Source organism: Diachasma alloeum, unplaced genomic scaffold (genome assembly GCF_001412515.2).
Source record: "Diachasma alloeum isolate Michigan unplaced genomic scaffold, Dall2.0 Dall_scaffold_00208, whole genome shotgun sequence".
Taxonomy (NCBI): Eukaryota; Metazoa; Arthropoda; class Insecta; order Hymenoptera; family Braconidae; genus Diachasma; species Diachasma alloeum.
Genome location: NW_021680373.1, coordinates 257,956 through 276,768, shown reverse-complemented (window position 1 = coordinate 276,768; position 18,813 = coordinate 257,956). Strand labels below are relative to the sequence as shown.

At 34.7% G+C, this 18,813-nt stretch overlaps 1 protein-coding gene across 4 annotated transcripts in view; it reads right to left on the bottom strand.

Annotated features, from left to right (window-relative positions):
- Window positions 1-18,813, bottom strand: part of LOC107036310 (potassium/sodium hyperpolarization-activated cyclic nucleotide-gated channel 2) — a 51,886-nt gene that overhangs the window by 8,762 nt on the left and 24,311 nt on the right. For 2 of the 4 annotated variants that reach the window (XM_015254191.1, XM_015254192.1), the window contains exons 4-6: window positions 17,257-17,393; window positions 16,958-17,101; window positions 5,514-5,621 (exon numbers count right to left, since the gene is read on the bottom strand). In XM_015254191.1, the coding sequence (XP_015109677.1) occupies window positions 5,514-5,621; window positions 16,958-17,101; window positions 17,257-17,393 (389 nt within the window). The remainder of the gene's footprint in view (window positions 1-5,513; window positions 5,622-16,957; window positions 17,102-17,256; window positions 17,394-18,813) is intronic. The other 2 variants (XM_015254193.1, XM_015254194.1) reach the window with 1 other exon arrangement.

The window sequence follows — 18,813 nt, the reverse complement described above, 5'->3', positions numbered from 1 at the left end:
GGTTTATCCGCTGAAACAACTGTTACTAGACCCAGCTCTGAGAACATCTAATTAACCCCCCATCAGAGACTCTCCCTGATTATTCACACAACAATGATGTCCAAATAAAAGAACAATCATGCTGCGTTTTCTGCGAGCGTCAATAAACTCCACCGACAAAATAAACGAGAAAAAAAAATAAGTAGAGCAGGACGACAAGAGGAACGGCAGCGGCATAAGGGCGAGAAGGGTGGATTAGGGTGGGTGGGTAAGGGACTTTAAACTCAGGTATAACGCCATGTATAGAGATATACAACTACATTGTGTGCTTTCAAGCAGCGGGTACGAAAAATCAATCTCTTGGCAATGGGCGGTTATGAAATTCTGAAATGCGGGGGCGACCCTGTGTGCGCCGGTGCAGCTTTTTCCTTTGCGTGCATCCTGTTATATACACCTCTATCATTCAGTTGGGTGAAATCAAATCGTTCAATTTTTTTTGTGAAAATAACACGGAATACAATTTTTTTCATTGTACGCGAATAATTTTTTTTCCAAATTGACTAATGATTATAGACAATAATCATTAATCAATTAATCAAAATAATAATTGACAGATTATAATGGTGAAAATTATTATTTACGATTACACGCACACAAAAAAGTGCGGAAAACCTGGAGAGTTCGATGGAAAATTCTATTGACGATTCTATTGGAGAATTTCGTAGGTTTCCTGTGTTTTTTTAATGGAAATGTCCAATGGACACTATTTTATAGAAAAAAAACAGGAAAATTGTATCTTTGTGTATTATTTTTCCTATTGAAAAATGTTCTTCTCTTTTCCATTCAAAATAATCAACCAAAAAAGCTTAGAAAATTTTAGCCGAAGAATTTCTACAGAAAAATAAGTTGTATAGAAAAATAAAATTCTGTTGATTTGAATTTTCTAATAAAATCGCCCACATCTTTCTGTTCAATTTTTTTGTGCGTGTATTTAGTCACTATTACTATTATAGTCATTATTTCCAAACATTAAAATTGAGTTCACCCACTTGATAAAGGTGTACATCAACGCACACTCGAGGTCAAACGCCCAAAGAATATTAAAAAAACTGAAAATAAAATTTCAAAACCCTATTAATCTCATTAATTTGATTAATCGTTCATTTCTACGCGAAACAAACAGACTAAAAGCAACAAATATGCGCCAATTGAATCCACAAAAGCCAAATAATAACGGCTCAGAACAGAACATAATGACAAATAGATGTAAAATTATTCTATAAAAATACTGATCTCATCAGTACACATTGCGGTTGATTAATGATACCATCAGGGAATTTCTGCATACAGAATTGATAAATTGGATTGGATGGAGGGTATCATTTGATGATGTCGAGTGCTTCAATGTATTAATACACCTGGATGCGTGATTCAATTACAACTGAGTTGTGATCTCGAAACGGAAGGGTCAGAATTTGGTCACGCGCACACAGGAGAGGGTATGCACATAGAAGGTATGAACAATTCAGCGAAACCCTGTCCTCCTGGTTTCCTAGGGGTGAGGGGGAAGGGGGGGGGCACAGCGTTACGCATTGGGTACGACAAACCCATTTAGCTCGATTGTTAGTGGCCAATTATTGCCCTCAAACGTTGGAGGGACTCCTTTGTTATTGAAAATGAGGGTTGACGAGTCAAGGCGCGGGGATTGGGGTTTTTGGAGAGTTTTTCGAGAGGTTTGACGTGCAGATGATGAATCATCGGTGAATTGTTGATGATTTAGTTTTGCTCGAGGTGAAGTCAGTACAGAAGCGATAAAACGTGATTTTTTTGCACAAAGATTTTTTTTAGAATTTAACAAAGTTTCTTGTTCTTTTTAAAAAAAGACTTTTTCATCAATTTCATTTGAGGTTTTTAATTTTTTTATTTTTCTTGATGATTGCAGATTTCTATTTGCGAGAATTCAATTTTATGGAGAATTCAATTTTCAATAAAAAGTTTTTCTGGCGATTTTTAAAACCGATTGTTTTATCAATTCAACTTAAGTTTGTTAATTTTAATTATTCACAAAAGAATCAGAACAAAATTCTGTTTAATTCACCTAAATAGATTCTTTTTAATTGACACGTCTCAAAAACGAATAAATTAAGGAAAAAAGTTAAAAATATTTTTTCCTCATAAAGAATTGAATTTTCAACGAAAAATGTCCCATGAAATTTTTCTAAATTCTCATTAATTCATTAATTCATCTAATTCACTTCTTTCTAAATGCTGTTGTAATTGGGGTAGTTCAAAATTCAACAAGAACAAACGAATTTCTCAAGAAATCAAACTATTACAATTTCCCTTCAACGAATTGGCTTTAATTATTATACTTGATTCATCCAATTCGATGAACAACTAATCCATCACGTTTAACCATTTCTCTACTGCCCCCCCACTATAAAATATATCCAATCCTACAGGACCATTAGTCCACACAAACTCAAATATCCATCTTAAATATTCTAATAAAACCACAAACATAACCTGAACTAACAATTGCTCACAAAAAACGCATAAAGTCACGAGTAGAAAATAATGACATACACCTGGAGATACGAATGTATGAGAGTACGAATGACTGAATGAAATTATCAGGAGATCACGATGAGAACTAGCTATTGAGCCTTGTGAATGAACATGTCGAGACAACTGATCTACGAGACAGTAACAGGTTTATCAAGAGTCGTGTGAGCGAGAGATTCTCAATGAATTATTCCAAATATTCAACTAGATAATACAACATTTTTACAGTATCTTCATCGTACAGCACTCAAAGTAACAGAAATGAGAGAGACCAAACGAAAGAAACGAATGAAATTCAATTGAAAAAATGATAATGAATGGAAAAGCGAAGAGAAATGAGGAAATGCTGAATAAATTAATGAATTAAAATTAAATTGTCAAATGCCCTGCATCATCCAAGCGTGATAAAGCTGCTAGGTAAGCCGAGAGCATTTTGCAGCAGTAAAATGGTGTAACACAAGAGATTGATCGCCCAATGCTTTTTGCTCCTGCCAAAGTGCATGCAGCGTAGCAACACAAGCTCGTGCAGGATATGCATACGAAGGATTTACGACACATTAAATCAACGTTTTGACAAACAATTCAACTGCATTACACAATTGTCGAATGTTCTTTTTTAAATACTTAATGAAACAATCCGTCGGATCTTCTAACGCTTCATCTACGCTGGTGCTCAACAATCGGGGGAAGTATTTTGTTTAATATTCATGTTCGTGGAGAATTATTGCAAGTTTTGTTATTTAACGGCCAAGCGACAGAGAAGGGACGCCCAAATTACGTGCGCTGCATCGAGAGTCAAATCCTGCACACCGTCTAGCGATCAAAAGCCTGGTTATTTATGCATCGCTTGTCGGTGGACTCTGGAGGAGACGTGGTGAGAGATTAAGTTCTTTCAGGCGAGAATACTTTTTTTTTGCTGAAAGAATTTTTTGCGGGGGAGGGGAGGACAGATGGAGGAGCGAAATGGTACAGAAGTTTTAGGGGGGGGCGAGGTGATTGGAGAGGTAAGTCGATTTTTTTTGGAATATTGGGGGTGAGTGGCTTGAAGAGAAATTGTTGAGACTTTTTTCGAAGGGAATTTCATCGGCCAGAGAAAACTCTTTCGGGGATTTGGAGACGTGTTGAATTGAATTCATTGAAATTTTAGTTTTTTTAAATTTTGGTGAATGGTGGATTGTCAATAGATAACACTCGATTCTGTATTTTTTTATTCATTTCAATAATATTTGGTGCAATGAAAATGTTTCAATTACATGAAATGAGGAATTTACTTGTGAATTCATGAATGAATGCTCCAAAAAACAAATAAACAATTAATCAAAATTCAAAAATTCAATTCTTCACATCTCCCTGATAACCACAAACCCATCAAAATCGACTTATCATCACAGAGAAAAGAAGGTTTGATTCTCAGACACATGCCACTCATTTTCAGGAACTCATCACGAACAATTAGTGATAGATTCCTGAAAATTAGTAAACATCTCCCTGAAAATGAAAAAAATTCTTTTTTCTGATCAAGAATTCACCCTTCCCCAACGTGAAAATGATAAAATACCAAAATCACGTGATTTTTTGGTAGTTTTGAGTGATTTTGCAGAAATTTTGTCCCTCAATTTCAATAATTGAATCCTTGAAGCTATTTGAATGAGATAAAACTCTTTATTCTGTAGTTTTCATTCATTTCAACAATATTTACTGCAATAAAAATGTGTCAATTATATAAATGGAGTAATTTACTCATGAATTCGTACATTAATTCTCCAATAAAAATAAGTAAACAATTTATTTCATCAAAATAGTCAATTCAAAAGAACCATCCCTTTAGATGCAAAACCATTCATTAAAAAAAATGAACCAAAATTTGAGAATTTTATTCTCCACATCTCCCGGATCACCACAAACCCATCGAAATCGACTTATCATCACAGAGAAAAGAAAAAGTTTTGATTTTCAGGGACTTGTCACTAATTTTTAGGAATCAACATGTCCCTGAGAACGAAAAAATCATTTCTCTGCTCAACAACTCACCCCTCCCCAAAGTGAAAATAATGAAAGATCAGATACAAAAATTGAGAGGGCTAAAGCTACTGTACGGGGGCGCTGTCATGAGCTCTACTTTCCATCGCTAGGCGGATGTGTAAAAGAACCCAGTGTCATAACGATATCAACTCAGTTCTTTCGCATCATTAATCTTAAGCACAATGTAGCCTATCGCTGCGGGTACAACGTTAATACCAAAATAATCAAAATAATTTTTCAAATAAACAGATGCGGCGGAAGGAATAATTAAGCGAACGTCTTGTAAGTATAAACCAACGATCCAATCAGCGTGCAGCTCCTCCCTCCACTATTCGTTTAATTGTCCCGATATTGGGAAAACGTCGATGGACGCGGATAGAAATTCAGAAAAATACGACGACCCGTTGTGTTTTTATTTTCCAAGTTCCTAAAATTTTCAATTTTTTTTAATCAAAAAACTTTTGTTTATATTTCAAAAGTATTCATGCGATTTGAATAGAGTTTATTTAATTCAAATGGATCATTTTTAATGTGAAATAAATAATTCTTGCGCAGAATTTTTTTTTCTGAACAAATAAAAATAGTTTGTTGTTTGACATAAAAAATGAGACAGTATTCTCCGTCAGGGAGAGTCTTCCCTCGGGAAGACCTCGGAAATTACTGAATTTTAATTCAGCCCAGCCGAGAATCGAAACACAATACAATACGTGATAAATACAATATCTGTGTGATAAAAATAATATCTGAGTGGACGTGAGACACAGAGATCCCGTATTTCTCCGGGGACATTCAGATAGGATAGGGGTCCGTTCCATCGAGTTTTCCACGCACACGGGACGAAATTCATCAGCAACAGCTATTCGAGTTTTTAAAATATTTTTCTCTCGATTCTTTAAACAGCGGAGGAGAGTGAGCCTTTGCGCTTGTCCTCGGTGAGGGCGGGTTACCTTAAAAATAAGGTCGCTTTTGCTGAAACCGGACTTCTTTTTATTCATATTGTCAGAGCTTAGGCGCCCCCTCCGCTCAGTGCGCTTTTTTTGTAGGTTCTGCAATATCTAGAAACAAAAGAAAAGCCGGGACATAGCAAGACATAGTAAAGAGAGAGAAGGAGTCAGAGATATTCTTGGGAGAGACGGATGTTTTTTTTTTCATTTTTTGCTTGGGCATTGGTCAGGGGGTTAGTGGATTTTAGAGGCATGTTAATTAGTTTTTTTTGCAAGAGAATGGGGTTTTAGAGGTGAAGATCGGGAGGACGAGGTGGAATTCATTTTTAGTACAGAAATGTGGAGAGTTAGATTGGAAAGTAGAACTGCAGAAACGAGCCTGGAAGTTTCTTCGGTAATTCCACTGGTGGAATTTACGAAATTTGGTCGTTTTCAATTTTTAAAATCATTTGAAATCGTTTCTAACTCTGAAAACAATTTTTTATGGATAATTTGTGATGATTGTTCGAATGCTCTAGATATTTGTGAAATTGTTTTCTATTTTTTGTTCTCTGGCGTTTGAGAAATTCACAAAGTGTAGGTAATGAATGTTTCTCTGTTTGTTGTTTATTCATGAAATTAAATTTTCGGGAGAGACGGAATCTTTTCATTTATTGCTACGGCATTTCCCGGAGGTTTAGTGGATTTTAATAAAGACGTGTTAATTAGTTTTTTTTTGCAAGAGAATGGAGTTTGAGAGGTGAAGATGGGGAGGACGAGGTGGAATTCATTTTTTGTACAGAAATGTTGAGAGTTAGATTGGAAAGTAGAACTGCAGAAACGAGCCTGGAAGCTTCTTTGGTAATTCCACTGGTGGAGTTTATGAAATTTGGTCGTTTTCAATTTTTGAAATCATTAAAAATCGTTTCTAACTCATGAAAAAAATTTTTATGGGTAATTTATGATGATCGTTCAAATGCTCGGGATATTTATGGAATTGATTCGTATTTTTTGTCCTCTGGCATTCGAGAAATTGATTGGCAAGGTGGAGGTAATGAATGCTTGTTTGTTTGTTATTTATTCGTAAAATTAAATCAGCGGAGTACCTCCTCAGGACGTGCGTTTTGAACGAGACGGAATCTAATTTTTTCATTTATTGCTAGGGCATTTCGCGAAGGTTTAGTGGATTTTGAAGGAATTCAATTAGGTTTTTTTTTGCCAGAGAATGGGGTTTTAGAGATAAAGATAGGAAGGACGAGGGGAAATTAATTTGTAGTACAGAAATATTGAGAGTTAGATGGGAAAATAGAGCTGTAGAAACGAGCCTGGAACCATGTTCGGTAATTCCACTGGTGGAATTTATGGAATTTGTTCATTTTTTATTTTTAAAATCATTAAAAATCATTTCTAACTAATGAAAACAATTGCTTCTGCATAATTTGTCATGATTGTTTAAATGCTCTGGATATCTACCGAATTATTTTGTATTTTTTGTCCTCCGGAATTTGAAGAACTGATTGACAAAGTGTAGGTAATGAATGTTTGTCTGTTTGTTATTTATTCATAAAATTACATCAGCGGAGCACGTTCTCAGGACGAATTATCAATTCCGCTCTCGTAATGAATTTACGTTGAGAGGTTGATTTATTCGTGCGTGTGACAATCGTACAAGTTGACCATTCACTGGTGGTTAGGGATTAATTTTCAAGTTGAGCTGATTCTTGAATTGATGGAACTGATTTTCATGAATCAATATATCATTCTGGTGAATAGAATCGTTTGGCCGGATTAATTTGTGGCGAGCGCGAGAGAATTCTGCGGCAAGCGCCCAAGCGCAAGCTTCAATCTTTCGCTTTTAGTGTCAAATTGGAATGCGAAAAGCCCCGAAATATTATTTTACGAGGGGATTATTAGTTAGGAGATGAAGTGGTAAAACTCACTTTATGAAATTTAATTTTCATGATATTTTTAATTTTTTTGATGAATTCAATTCTCAACAAAAAAATGACTTTTGGTATTTGAGAAAATGTGAAAAAATCTGCTTTTCAAAAATAATAATCTTCATCTGTTATCACTTGTTATCAAAATAATTTCATGTTTAATGTCTCACGTTTTACAATTCCATCTCTTAAATGCGAATAAAATGAACATGAATATTTTTATGTGGAAATAAATCAGCGAAAACGTATCTTCCCACATTTCTTCATTAAATTTACTTGTTATGAAGATAAATTAATTATTAACAAAATGTAAATTTTGATTATCTCTAATTGCGCATTCAACGAATAATTGAGTTTATTCTACGAACAAATGTGAAACGATCTTTTTTAAAGGAAAGTAAATTTTCAGAAAAAATTCTTTTGACATTTTTTGTGTAAAAACACTATTTATCGAGACAATTAAATTACACTGTTAAAAATTTCTTGAAATTTCAGTCACAATGTCATCTGAATTTCCAATGTTGTGAGTTTGAATTCAATTTCAATTGAAAACGTTCACTAAATTTCTCATTCATCTTGAAAATTCAAGAAAATTTTATTTTTCATATTAAAAAACCATTGATTTTTCAATGAAAGCTTGAATTTTCAAATTCATCGTGGAAATTGAACATCAAACAATTGAATTTTCAATAGATTGAAAATTCAGAGAAGTTATTGCCTGAATTTTCAACATTATCAAGGTTTTTCAGTGCCGTATGGATCTGAAAATCGAGAATTACTTGAATATTGAAGAAATTGACTGATTTGTTAATGAGGAATTGTACAGAAATTTTATGTAACTTTATCGTTGTTAAAAATTTCAAGTTTTTTCTTTTGAAATTTCAAGTATAATTTTCTAACAGTGTATTAATAAAACATGAAAAATTGACTGGTTCTGTTCTGTTCTGTTCTGTAGCGTTGATTTTATTCACCTGAATACAAAACAGATATCATCTCCGAGAGAAATCTAAACTCGTCGTGTTGATTTTTCCATACGTAAACATCACTAATTTCATAGTGTTCAATGGACGACAAAACTTTCTACCCACAGATTCTGTAACTGTTCAACTCCATGTATTTATCCTCGACCCAGTTTGATGAACTAATAAATGGGAAACAGCGAGTTTCAATAGTATCTCGAAGGAATTTCTCTATCGCATCATCTTTACGGCCTGAGGATGAGAAGAATAAAAAAGATGATAAAAATTGTGTCAGCGCTGCTGGACCCTATCTGCGCAATAAATTGCAGAATTAAATTCGATTGGAATATTTTACGGTCATTTCAGGGAAAATCTACAGGTGTTTCGTATCAAATTCTTCTCGACAAACTCAATCACGAGTGTTCCGCGGTGTTCTCTGTCTCACGGCCGTTGGAATTCATTTTCAACTGTTCATGGATGTAAATTATATCATATGGTAATATGCAGTGATTCGTATCATGCTAATTTTTTACCGACATTTCCAATTTATTTTGTGCACTTGCGACTCGGCGACTTTGACTCATCGTAAATTGAATTTTCCGGGATTGATTAATGGCTAAGTACGTTTATCTGGTTTTTGTGTGTACACGTGTGCTGTGCATATCGATGAAGCGTTTTTTTGCGTTTTAAAACTCAGTCTGTTCCAGTCACTTTAAAGGAATTAATTTATTTATTAGCGAGATTGATAATGGGATTGATTCAGGTAGTTTTGGTGATTTTTTATGCGCTTAAATGATTCTGTTGAGCAAATTTTGAAGGTCTAAATTTGAATTGTTGTTGTAAATCGTTGAAAAAAAATTTTTTAATTGGAAAAATGAGAAATCTCACTTCACGAGGGTAATTCATAGAATAATATGAAAATAGCAATGGAAAATGATCAATTTTTCACATAAAAATGAGTCGTTTACAAAATAATTTTTATTATTCTTCAATATTAAATAAATTTTCAAGAAAACAGTAATTTTTTCGAAGCTAGAATTCGAATGACTATTCCAATAATAGAATTTAAATATGCAATAGGTACTTGAATATTCCTAAGGCATCACTTCATCTCGAATTGAGGGCATTAAATAATTCAAGTGATCATGAATTTAAAAGAACAATTCGTTGTGACCTGTTATTTTCTGCAGATTTATTTCACAAAATGTCAAGGGTTTCTTCTGTGTCTTCAAAACAATTGGGGCAGAATGGATTATTTCTTCAAAATTCTCTCGTAAAAAAATTCTGTCCATATGTTTTGAAAAAAAAAATGAATCTGCAATTTTCTTCTCCAAGTGAAATGAATGATTTAAATTATTTATTTAATGGACAAACATGAATAATTCAACTGATGCGTTAAAAAGAAAAGAATCCATAAAATCCTTCAAAAGAATGGCCCATTTTACCCCATTGTCTTGAACTAGACGACAAAAATAAAAATATTAAATTGAAACATTTTCCTCGTCCGTTTGATGCCCCAAAAATTCATTTCCGATGTTGTTTTTAATAAAAAATTTAATCTCGCTATTTCTTCCGGAATGAAACCCTTCATTCTTTCTGGTCCTCCCATGCACAAGAGAATCGAGTGGGAGTAACGTATAAAGAGGTTATTGTTCCTGGCTCTCCCGTCTGCATAATGAAAGAGCAAAGGAGCGTAAAATCATAATTAGAATGCTAACTACTCCTTGCACTTCAGCCATTCTCATTCGCCGGGGAGAAAAGGCAACAATTAAGATTAATTATTTATTCGTAACCCGTTGAAGTGGTTTAATGTGTGTTTTGATGCTCTATCGAGAGTCGGTGTAACATCGCCGGTATAAATATTTATCGCCAATGACTAAAGATAGAATTCCAAGCCGCGATAAAGCGTTTCACTCTGCACACCGGAAATGTGGGTTTTTTATCCGATTCCTCCAGTGTTTAGTGTTACTAATGGAAATTCTTTTATTTTCGATGAACGCCGGAAACACGAGCGGGTCGACGAATCGGGTAATTATGCAACGCGTGTCATTTTATGCGGCTGTTGGGATTTTTCAAATAAAAATGAGTAGTTGAGTCAATTTGAGAGTTTTGAACTTTTTTTGTCGACTGTGATATGCGTGGGTTAAACCGGACGTTTGGTTTTTTACTTTTTGAGAATCACACGATAACTGTTGAGAAATAATTTAGTAGTTTTTTGTTGTCACTGCAATGATTGGAGGTCAATCAGTAGCGAAGTGGTGGATTACTTTCTTTTAAATTCATTTCGTGAAGAGAGGTCGTCGAGAGTTAAATGTTCAATAAAAAAATGTCTGTTGATACTCTCCCCTCACGGATTGTTATTGAGATGATTTAAGAATTAAAAAATCATTAAAACTGTTTCGTTTCGTTAAATTTATCCCCTAAAGGAATGATTCTACGAAAAAATGTGATAAAATATTTTTTGCAGAGAATTAAATTTCCGACAAAAAATGTTTATTCACATTTTCTCTTAAATCCATTCATTATCCAGATAATTGAACATTTAAAAAATTGAAAAATGGACGTGTTTCGTCAACTCCAAGTAAACACCTTTTTCAATTTCGGCATGTATCTCGTAAACGAGTGACTCTACAAGAAAATATCATAAAATATTTTTTGCAGAGAATTAAATTCCCAACAAAAAATCTTTATTCACATTTCCTCCTAGACCCATCCGTCATCGAGATAATTGAGCATTAAACAAACTCAACCAATTACTCGAACTAAACACGTCAATGAATGCCGCATTCATCTTCGCGATTAAAAAACCTCTCCACCACTTGTCTACAGACCCCGCACCCCGAGCCAAAACCCCCATGAACAACCCCGACAAAACATAATGAAGGAGAGGGTTAAAACAGGCAAGTTATGACCATGTGCATCACGTTGCTACCACAATGACGAAGAAAACGAAAAAAAAAATCAATCGTAAACGATCTGAGGATGATAAACAGTAATCAAGCAGCATATGACACGAGGCAGCAAGCAGGGGTCACGTGTGAGTGATATTGTGCCCTAATAACCTCCAGGAATGACCACCTCGATGGGTTTTCATGACCAAGACTTGATGGTCGTACACCAGAATACTTATATGTACATTATTACACCCATTCACAAGACAATTTCCGAGGACAAACAATAATCACGAGAGCATCCTCTAAGTGTCAAACATCTTCTCAATTATCCTCTCAAAAAAAAAACCTAGTAACACTGACAGGCAGACCTATCACGCCACCAACTGGTGTTTTATTAATGGATTATCTAGAGATTCAGGCATCGAGCTTTCCTGAATCATCACGTCTTCACGCTTCACACACACACAATTTCCAGATTAATTGAATGCATGACGATGAAGGCTCGATGCGAGAATGCCTGACAGGCTCTATAGCATGGTAATCTCAGTAATCCTACATCGGAAACTTTCCAACAAGACCTCCGTTGAACATGACACATGTCATAACAAATAGTTCCCAGGTACATGGGCAGTAATAACTCTTCGCACCACTCGTTACAGGGCAAATGTGCCATTGTCGACATTAAATATCACTATTTTCATGAGCAACGATAATATTTTCACAATGAAATTGTTTGAGCTGCTCTGCAATGGGTGGTACGACTCGACTACGAGAACAATCATCCGGTTTATTCGGTTATTAAATCATAATAATCAGCAAATTAATTTACTAAGAGTTAATTGAAATGAGGAAAATCATAGTTTAAGGGAAGAAGCTGAGAAAGAGGCGGCTCGATGCCTTTCTGGATAATTCAAACTATAAAATTATAGGTAACGCTAACTCAAGGTGACCAACAGCAAATTATAATGCAGAGAAGGAAGAAAATTCGCAAATTTGGGCCTTTGCTTGAAGAATGGGGAAAAATCGAGAATTTCAAGTAAAAAAAACATTATGCCCCATACATTAACGGGAAAGACTTTTAAATTTCCAAAATGAAGTTTGCAAATATTTTGAAAATTTGTGGGGCTAAACGGGTATTTTTGTAATTGCTTTTGAGGGAAATTTGCCGGTTAAAAAAAATAGAATTATAAACTGAAAGGTTTGACACAGAAAAAAAGAAATATTTTTCAATATTCTTGATGCAAGAATAAATATTCCTCATCTAAGAATGTCTTTCTAAAATTTAAAAATCGAAAATATCCATTCAAAAGGAGATTTTTTTGTCAAAAAAATTCATGAAGTAAAAACATGAATTCTCCAATTTGAAACTCCCCCATTCTTCAATTTGCGAATTTTCATTCTCTGAAAAATGTTAAATGCAAAAATCCGACACCACACAGACTAATTGTAAAAACAACTCCTCTAGTCTTTCGAAAAACCCATAACTTTCCACGAATCATCATCAATCAATCAACCAGTCAATCAATCAATCAACCAAAAAATAAACAAACTGTAAAAACCAACAAAAAGAACTGAAAAAAAGTTAGTAAAATCGACGAAAAACTGAAAAAAAAAGTAATGAAAAAAATACAAAAAATATATATTACACAATCTATGCGTAAAATAGACGTAGAAAACATTAATGTCTTTCTGTTAACAATTAACGAACGGTTTAATCAAGTATAAAAAGGGCATTTGGCCTTGGTAATCAGGGTTACTAGGCAGGCACACCTTGCTGGTTCTGTCTGGTTGGGGCGGTGTCGCCCGTCTCTCGTAGTGCCTCTCCGGCTGTTGATAAAGGGGAATCTGCAAACCCATTCGAAACGTGTTCGCAAGGCCCAGAATGACAAATCACCTTCTGAATTCTCATGAATTTTTTTCTTAATCTCTTAATTACGTTTTTTTTTCTCCATCAGAGAGACCACTGGGATGTACTACACAGAGGGACACAGAGGGTACATGTTGATGACGAGAGATGGGGCAGGACGGGTGGTGGGGATAGGAAGGGGTAATACGTATTGGCAACAGCAGCAATGACATGATTAACGATGACGTGAAAATTATAGAGGATACATATTTCATGGCAATGCAATAAATATTAGAAAATAATATTGTTGTTATCAAACTGACGCTCGGTTTGTGCGCATATGCAAATGATTATTGAGTACTTGTGGCATATTTTCAAATCACTGAATTGTTTGAGAGTGAATAACGAGGCACGTGAGATATTCATTGAATTTATGTGCTGTGGGATTACGTGAGTGATTGATAAATTATAAATTATTGGTAATGAGCTGGGGAGAATGTCTAGTTGTTTTTGATTTTACGAATCTCAGGGGAATGCTCGCACTGTTAGAAAGTTTTTGAAATTTGAGCATAGATGCATTTTAACGCTCGATGCTGTGAATTTGAATTCAATTTAAGATCAAGTCGTTCATGGAATAGTTTATTCAGGTTGAAAACTCAAGAAAATTGGGTTTTCTTAAACATCATATTGATTTGAATTTTTAGTGGATTTAAAATTCAAAAAGATTGTTGATTGCCTGCACGAAATTTTTTGGAAAATTTGGCATGTCGACCTGATAATTGCAATTTTATTGAATTCTCCAGAATTTGACAGATTTTTCTATAACAAAATATTTGGAAATTTCATGTGAATGTGTCGTTATTGAAAATTTCAAGGTTTTACACTTAAAATTTCAGGGGTAATTTTGTCATTTTCTTATTAAACATCACATTGAATTGAATTTTCAAAGAATTAAAAATCCAGAAAAATAATTGTCCATTCACATGAAATTTTTACGTGAATGTGCCGATTTTTTACTTGAAATTTCACGAGTACTTTTCTAACAGTGCGTACGTCAAAATAAGTTACATTTCATTCTCGAATTGGAAATAAAGTGTTCAGTGACTATATTTTCATTCCCGCGACTGATTTATTTCGTTCATTTTTCCTGTCACGAATGAGAATATAATTTTGTAAATCCGAACGCGCGAGATCTCCAGTGAACAGAGAGATAAAACATGTGGAGAGCATGAGAGAGGAGACGGCTACAGCGAATTTCGTGTAATGGACAAAAGCTTTTGTCGTGAGACATTCGTCGCGGCGCGTTCAACTCGGAATAATCCAGTCTCGAGGATTTCCTCCGCATTTACTGCCCACTGTGCCAAAATTACCGTCACAATACCAAGAGAGAGTAAAAGGGGAGTGGGAGGGGCGTGTGCTCTTGTTATTTCGGAGGAATAACCCGGGATTGTTTTCGTCATAATTCTTTTAGACAATTTCGCAGGGCTCATGGGCTTCTATTTATCAGAATGATCGATCGGGGATGAGACGCGCGTCATCGATCACACGGCTTTCACTCGTGTCCGTCGTCGTTTGCACCTCCCTGCTGCTCGCAACCACAGGAGTGGATTGAAGAGAATGTTGTGACGGTTTATACTGATAGCAGAATTCATTAGTTGCCACGGGGGATTCTTTTTATTGGAGGATAAGGAACATTTATAATGTTAGTGAAGGTATTTTTGTCAGGGGATTAATTCATTTTTCATGTATTGTCGATATTAAAAAAAATATTTTATCAATTTATGGTTGAATATTCAATTGTCTTAGCGATGAATGATTTTAGAAGAAAATATGAGGAAATAGTGGGAATTTCACAGGGAATTCCACAGAATCCTAAATTTTTGAGCAGCAGGAAAATGATTTTCGTGATTTTTTTCATTTTTACATTTTTATTTTCTCCATTTACTTGAATGCCCAATCAAAATTCGGATATTGAGTGTCAAATTACGCTAAAGTTTGAGTGGATTGAAAATTTGAGAATGTATTCACCTGAACTTATCTAATTTCTATTAATTTTCATGAAATCATAAATCTGAAATTCACAACTTTCATTGTTTCCCGAATTCCTTTGAAATTTCAAAGGAACTTTCGCTTGATAAAAATTTTCAAAATTTTACGAGAAGTTACAGCCAAAAATAATTTTTCTCGCGGGGTTTTTCGAATACATTTAATAGAAAAATTCAATATAATTTGATGTTTCTATGCAATTTATTACATTGACCATTTCATTCCAATAGAAATAAATTCAAATGATTAAATTATCACAAATAATTAAATAATTATCAATTATAGTGTATTAATTATTAAATTGGAATAGAATAATTGTTGCGAATCCAACAACAACAACATTTGAATTTCGGCTCAATCCCAATAACTAATAATTCCATCTCCGACATTTACCAATTCACACCAGTGTCATCTCCCCACGAATTCTCCCATCAGCATAAAACCCTGCAACATCTCTATCCACCCCCAAAACAATTGATTCACTCCTCGCAACCATGAAAGAATGCCTGATTGATTCGTTGGCCTGTACCACGTGGCATGTGCCTCTATCCACCCTTTTTTTATTTGCACTAACGAGTGACAAAGCGAAGCCAGAGAAAAAGACAACAGAGGCAATGAGTAAAACCAACAAAAAAAAATATCAGAAAAATAACAATCGACGAATAAAAATGAAATACACCGGTTCGAGAGCACTGGTTCAATACGCGTTGACCTTGAAATAACGAATGGGTGAAGTTTTAATTACTCCGTTTCGACCAGCGTTTGATTAGACTGTGAAACTCGTTTTTTACGTATCTGTTGTGAATGTTTTTTCAGTGTTGTTTCACTCCGTTTTTCACTCTGTTTTTCAATATTTTTTGGTTGTGTCGATCGTGATGGATGCCTAATGTCTGATCTACTGAGTTCTCTATCTCTCCTAAGGGACTAGCCACTCGTTCTTTGAGGGAAAACAATTGGGCAAATATGAGAATTGCCTGGAAAACATGAATTCTTGATTCTTCGTTTGAAAAATAAGGAAAAATCAGTAAGTCATCTATAATTGTTGATTCTTAGACATTTCCAAATACAAAAGTTTTGAATTTTCAGTAACATGTGGATTTAAACTTCAATTTCACATAAAATAAATCGTTCTTTTAATATGAAGGAAACGAATGTTCGAAATGAACAGAAATATTAAAATGAACGATAATATTTCGAATAAAGAATTCAATTCGATTAAAATTCGTCATTCTTAGTAAACTAGAATCTTTTCTTCTCTGTTTATATTTTTCAAAAAAACAAATCAGGAGCGAAGCGGTAAACCGGATTAAGTCGATTTTAACTGTTGGCCAGTTTTTGACGAATATCTCGGAATCTAAAAGAGCTACAAAAATTGTTGTTATAACCTTTTTTGTAAAGCCAACTGAGGGTTACAAAAAAGGTCATGAGCAAAATTTTGCTATCTCTCGTAGATTCCGAGATATTCATCAAAAAATGGCCAAAAGGAAAAATCGACTTAACCCGGTTTACCGCTTCGCTACTGAAATTTTTCATATTTCCCATTCAATTCTCAAATCTGCTGCACAACCCAATTGTCGGAGTATTCCTAACACGTGAATAGTCTGAGTTCTCTACATCGTGTCGAGCATTTCGTTATGAATCCTAATAAAATTCAATAGTATCTCGAAATCTTTGAAACCGACAATATTCGACTGAAGTGGCTGTATTGATACATTAAACATTAAATAAAAAAAATTGACAGACAGCGTATTAAAACTCGTGGTAGTACTGTTTGGACACTTACATAGACCTCCTCCCATTGTGAAACATAACGAACTAGCCTGGAGAGTCGTAGCAGTCTGACGAGTGACAGGAGTTTGGCGAGCCTGAGGATTCTGAGTGCGCGTCCGGCATGCAGAAGTTGAAAAGATTCGCTAAAATCCTGGAACTGGTAATGAAGAGAATTGAGGGAGGAATCTTTGGGGGGAATGCAATCAGTGTAAGTGAGGTGGAATTACATCGCACCTTCGGATGAAACAACCCACGTGATTTTCATTTTGTTCGCTTTCTGGTGGGAGGGGGGGGGGGGNGTGCTGTACTTACTTGATTAAATATGAGAAATATGTAGTCTAGGGGGATGGAGGAAATGAGGTCGAGAAAGAACCAAGTCCTGAGGTAGTGTTTCGCGATCAATTTTGGATCCAGTATCACCTGCTCCGCATTGTCCTGCTGCATTATACCTGTAACAAGGTGAGAGCAGGATTAATCTTCGGGGTAATGGGACATTAAGGCATTATTTAAGTGCATTAGAAATATTATTTTGGTAAATGGGAAGAGATGGCTTCAAATATTTTTACAGTGCATTGTTAGGGGAACACTGCACCTTCACCTGAAGTTTTATCTTAAAAAAAATAGAATGTAAATTTAGGTAGAAATTAGAGATTGAAATTTTAGTGTTGTTTTACCAGAAAAATTGACATTTTGTGGAGATTTGACTAGTAATTTTCGTAAGAGTGGCATTGAATTAGATTTTGTGAAAAATGAACTGAAAATTCAAATTGATTTCTAATAAAAACTCAGTTGATTATTTTCATGAAATAATTAAACTGAAATTTACAAATTTACAGTTTTCATTGATTTTTCCAGGCAATTTCAGCGAAAATTCTTCAACAACGCAATTGGCGAAATAATTTGGAACAGAAACATAATGCAATATTTTTTATTACCAATTATATTGAAAAATAATGCAATTAACTGAAACAAATGGACCAATAAAATCGGTGAATAAATTGTGTTCTGCCGGGAATATTCCATCCCTGGAATAATGAGATAAATGACGTTTTCAAATGAATAAAATTAATTTCGGCATCAATTATCGTAGAGAATGCATTAAAACCGGAAGGATGAATTTATTATAAAAAAAAATTGTGACGAGAGGTTTTAATTTTCCCGACCCATCGATTCCTGTCGGGCATTCGAACCGAGCGGAGGGGGCAGAGGAGGGGGAGTGAGGCCGGAAATAGACAGGGAATTTGGTATGTAGCGAGTCCACGTAGCAGAGGCTGATATTGCTAAGGAGTTCCCCGGGGTGCAGTTTCCCCAGCGCAATAACGCCCCACTAGCATGGGCCACCCTTCATCATCCCGTGGATGAAGTTACTGGCAATGCCTGCTCTCTATGCATTCTGGGTTGTGGAATATAAAAATGGGGAATTGCTTTTTCATGGAGTGGTTTTCAATTTTTCGGAAATTGCCGGAATTTTTGTATTTTTTCGGGGATACGGAGAAAACATTAATCACTGCTTTGCAGTAATTATACATTTATTGCATGGGAATGGTATTTTATGGAGAAGAACAGATTTAACTGTGAAAAAAAAATTTTTGGGAACAATTCTATTTTTTTTTAAATTATCGTTATAATTGAATGGAAAAATATGCATTTTACTCAATAAAATGCACTTGACACAGTCAAATTCTCACATGATTTCTGCAGGTCTCGTGCATTCACTGGAAAAACCTATCAATTTCTTACTTCAAAGCGGTTTTTTATTAAAATTTTTTTTTTTATGGATTTTTTTCCAATTTTACGAAATTCCACAACTTTTAGTATTTTTTGTGACTATTCAAAGAGAATAAATCACTTCTGGGCAATAATTATAAA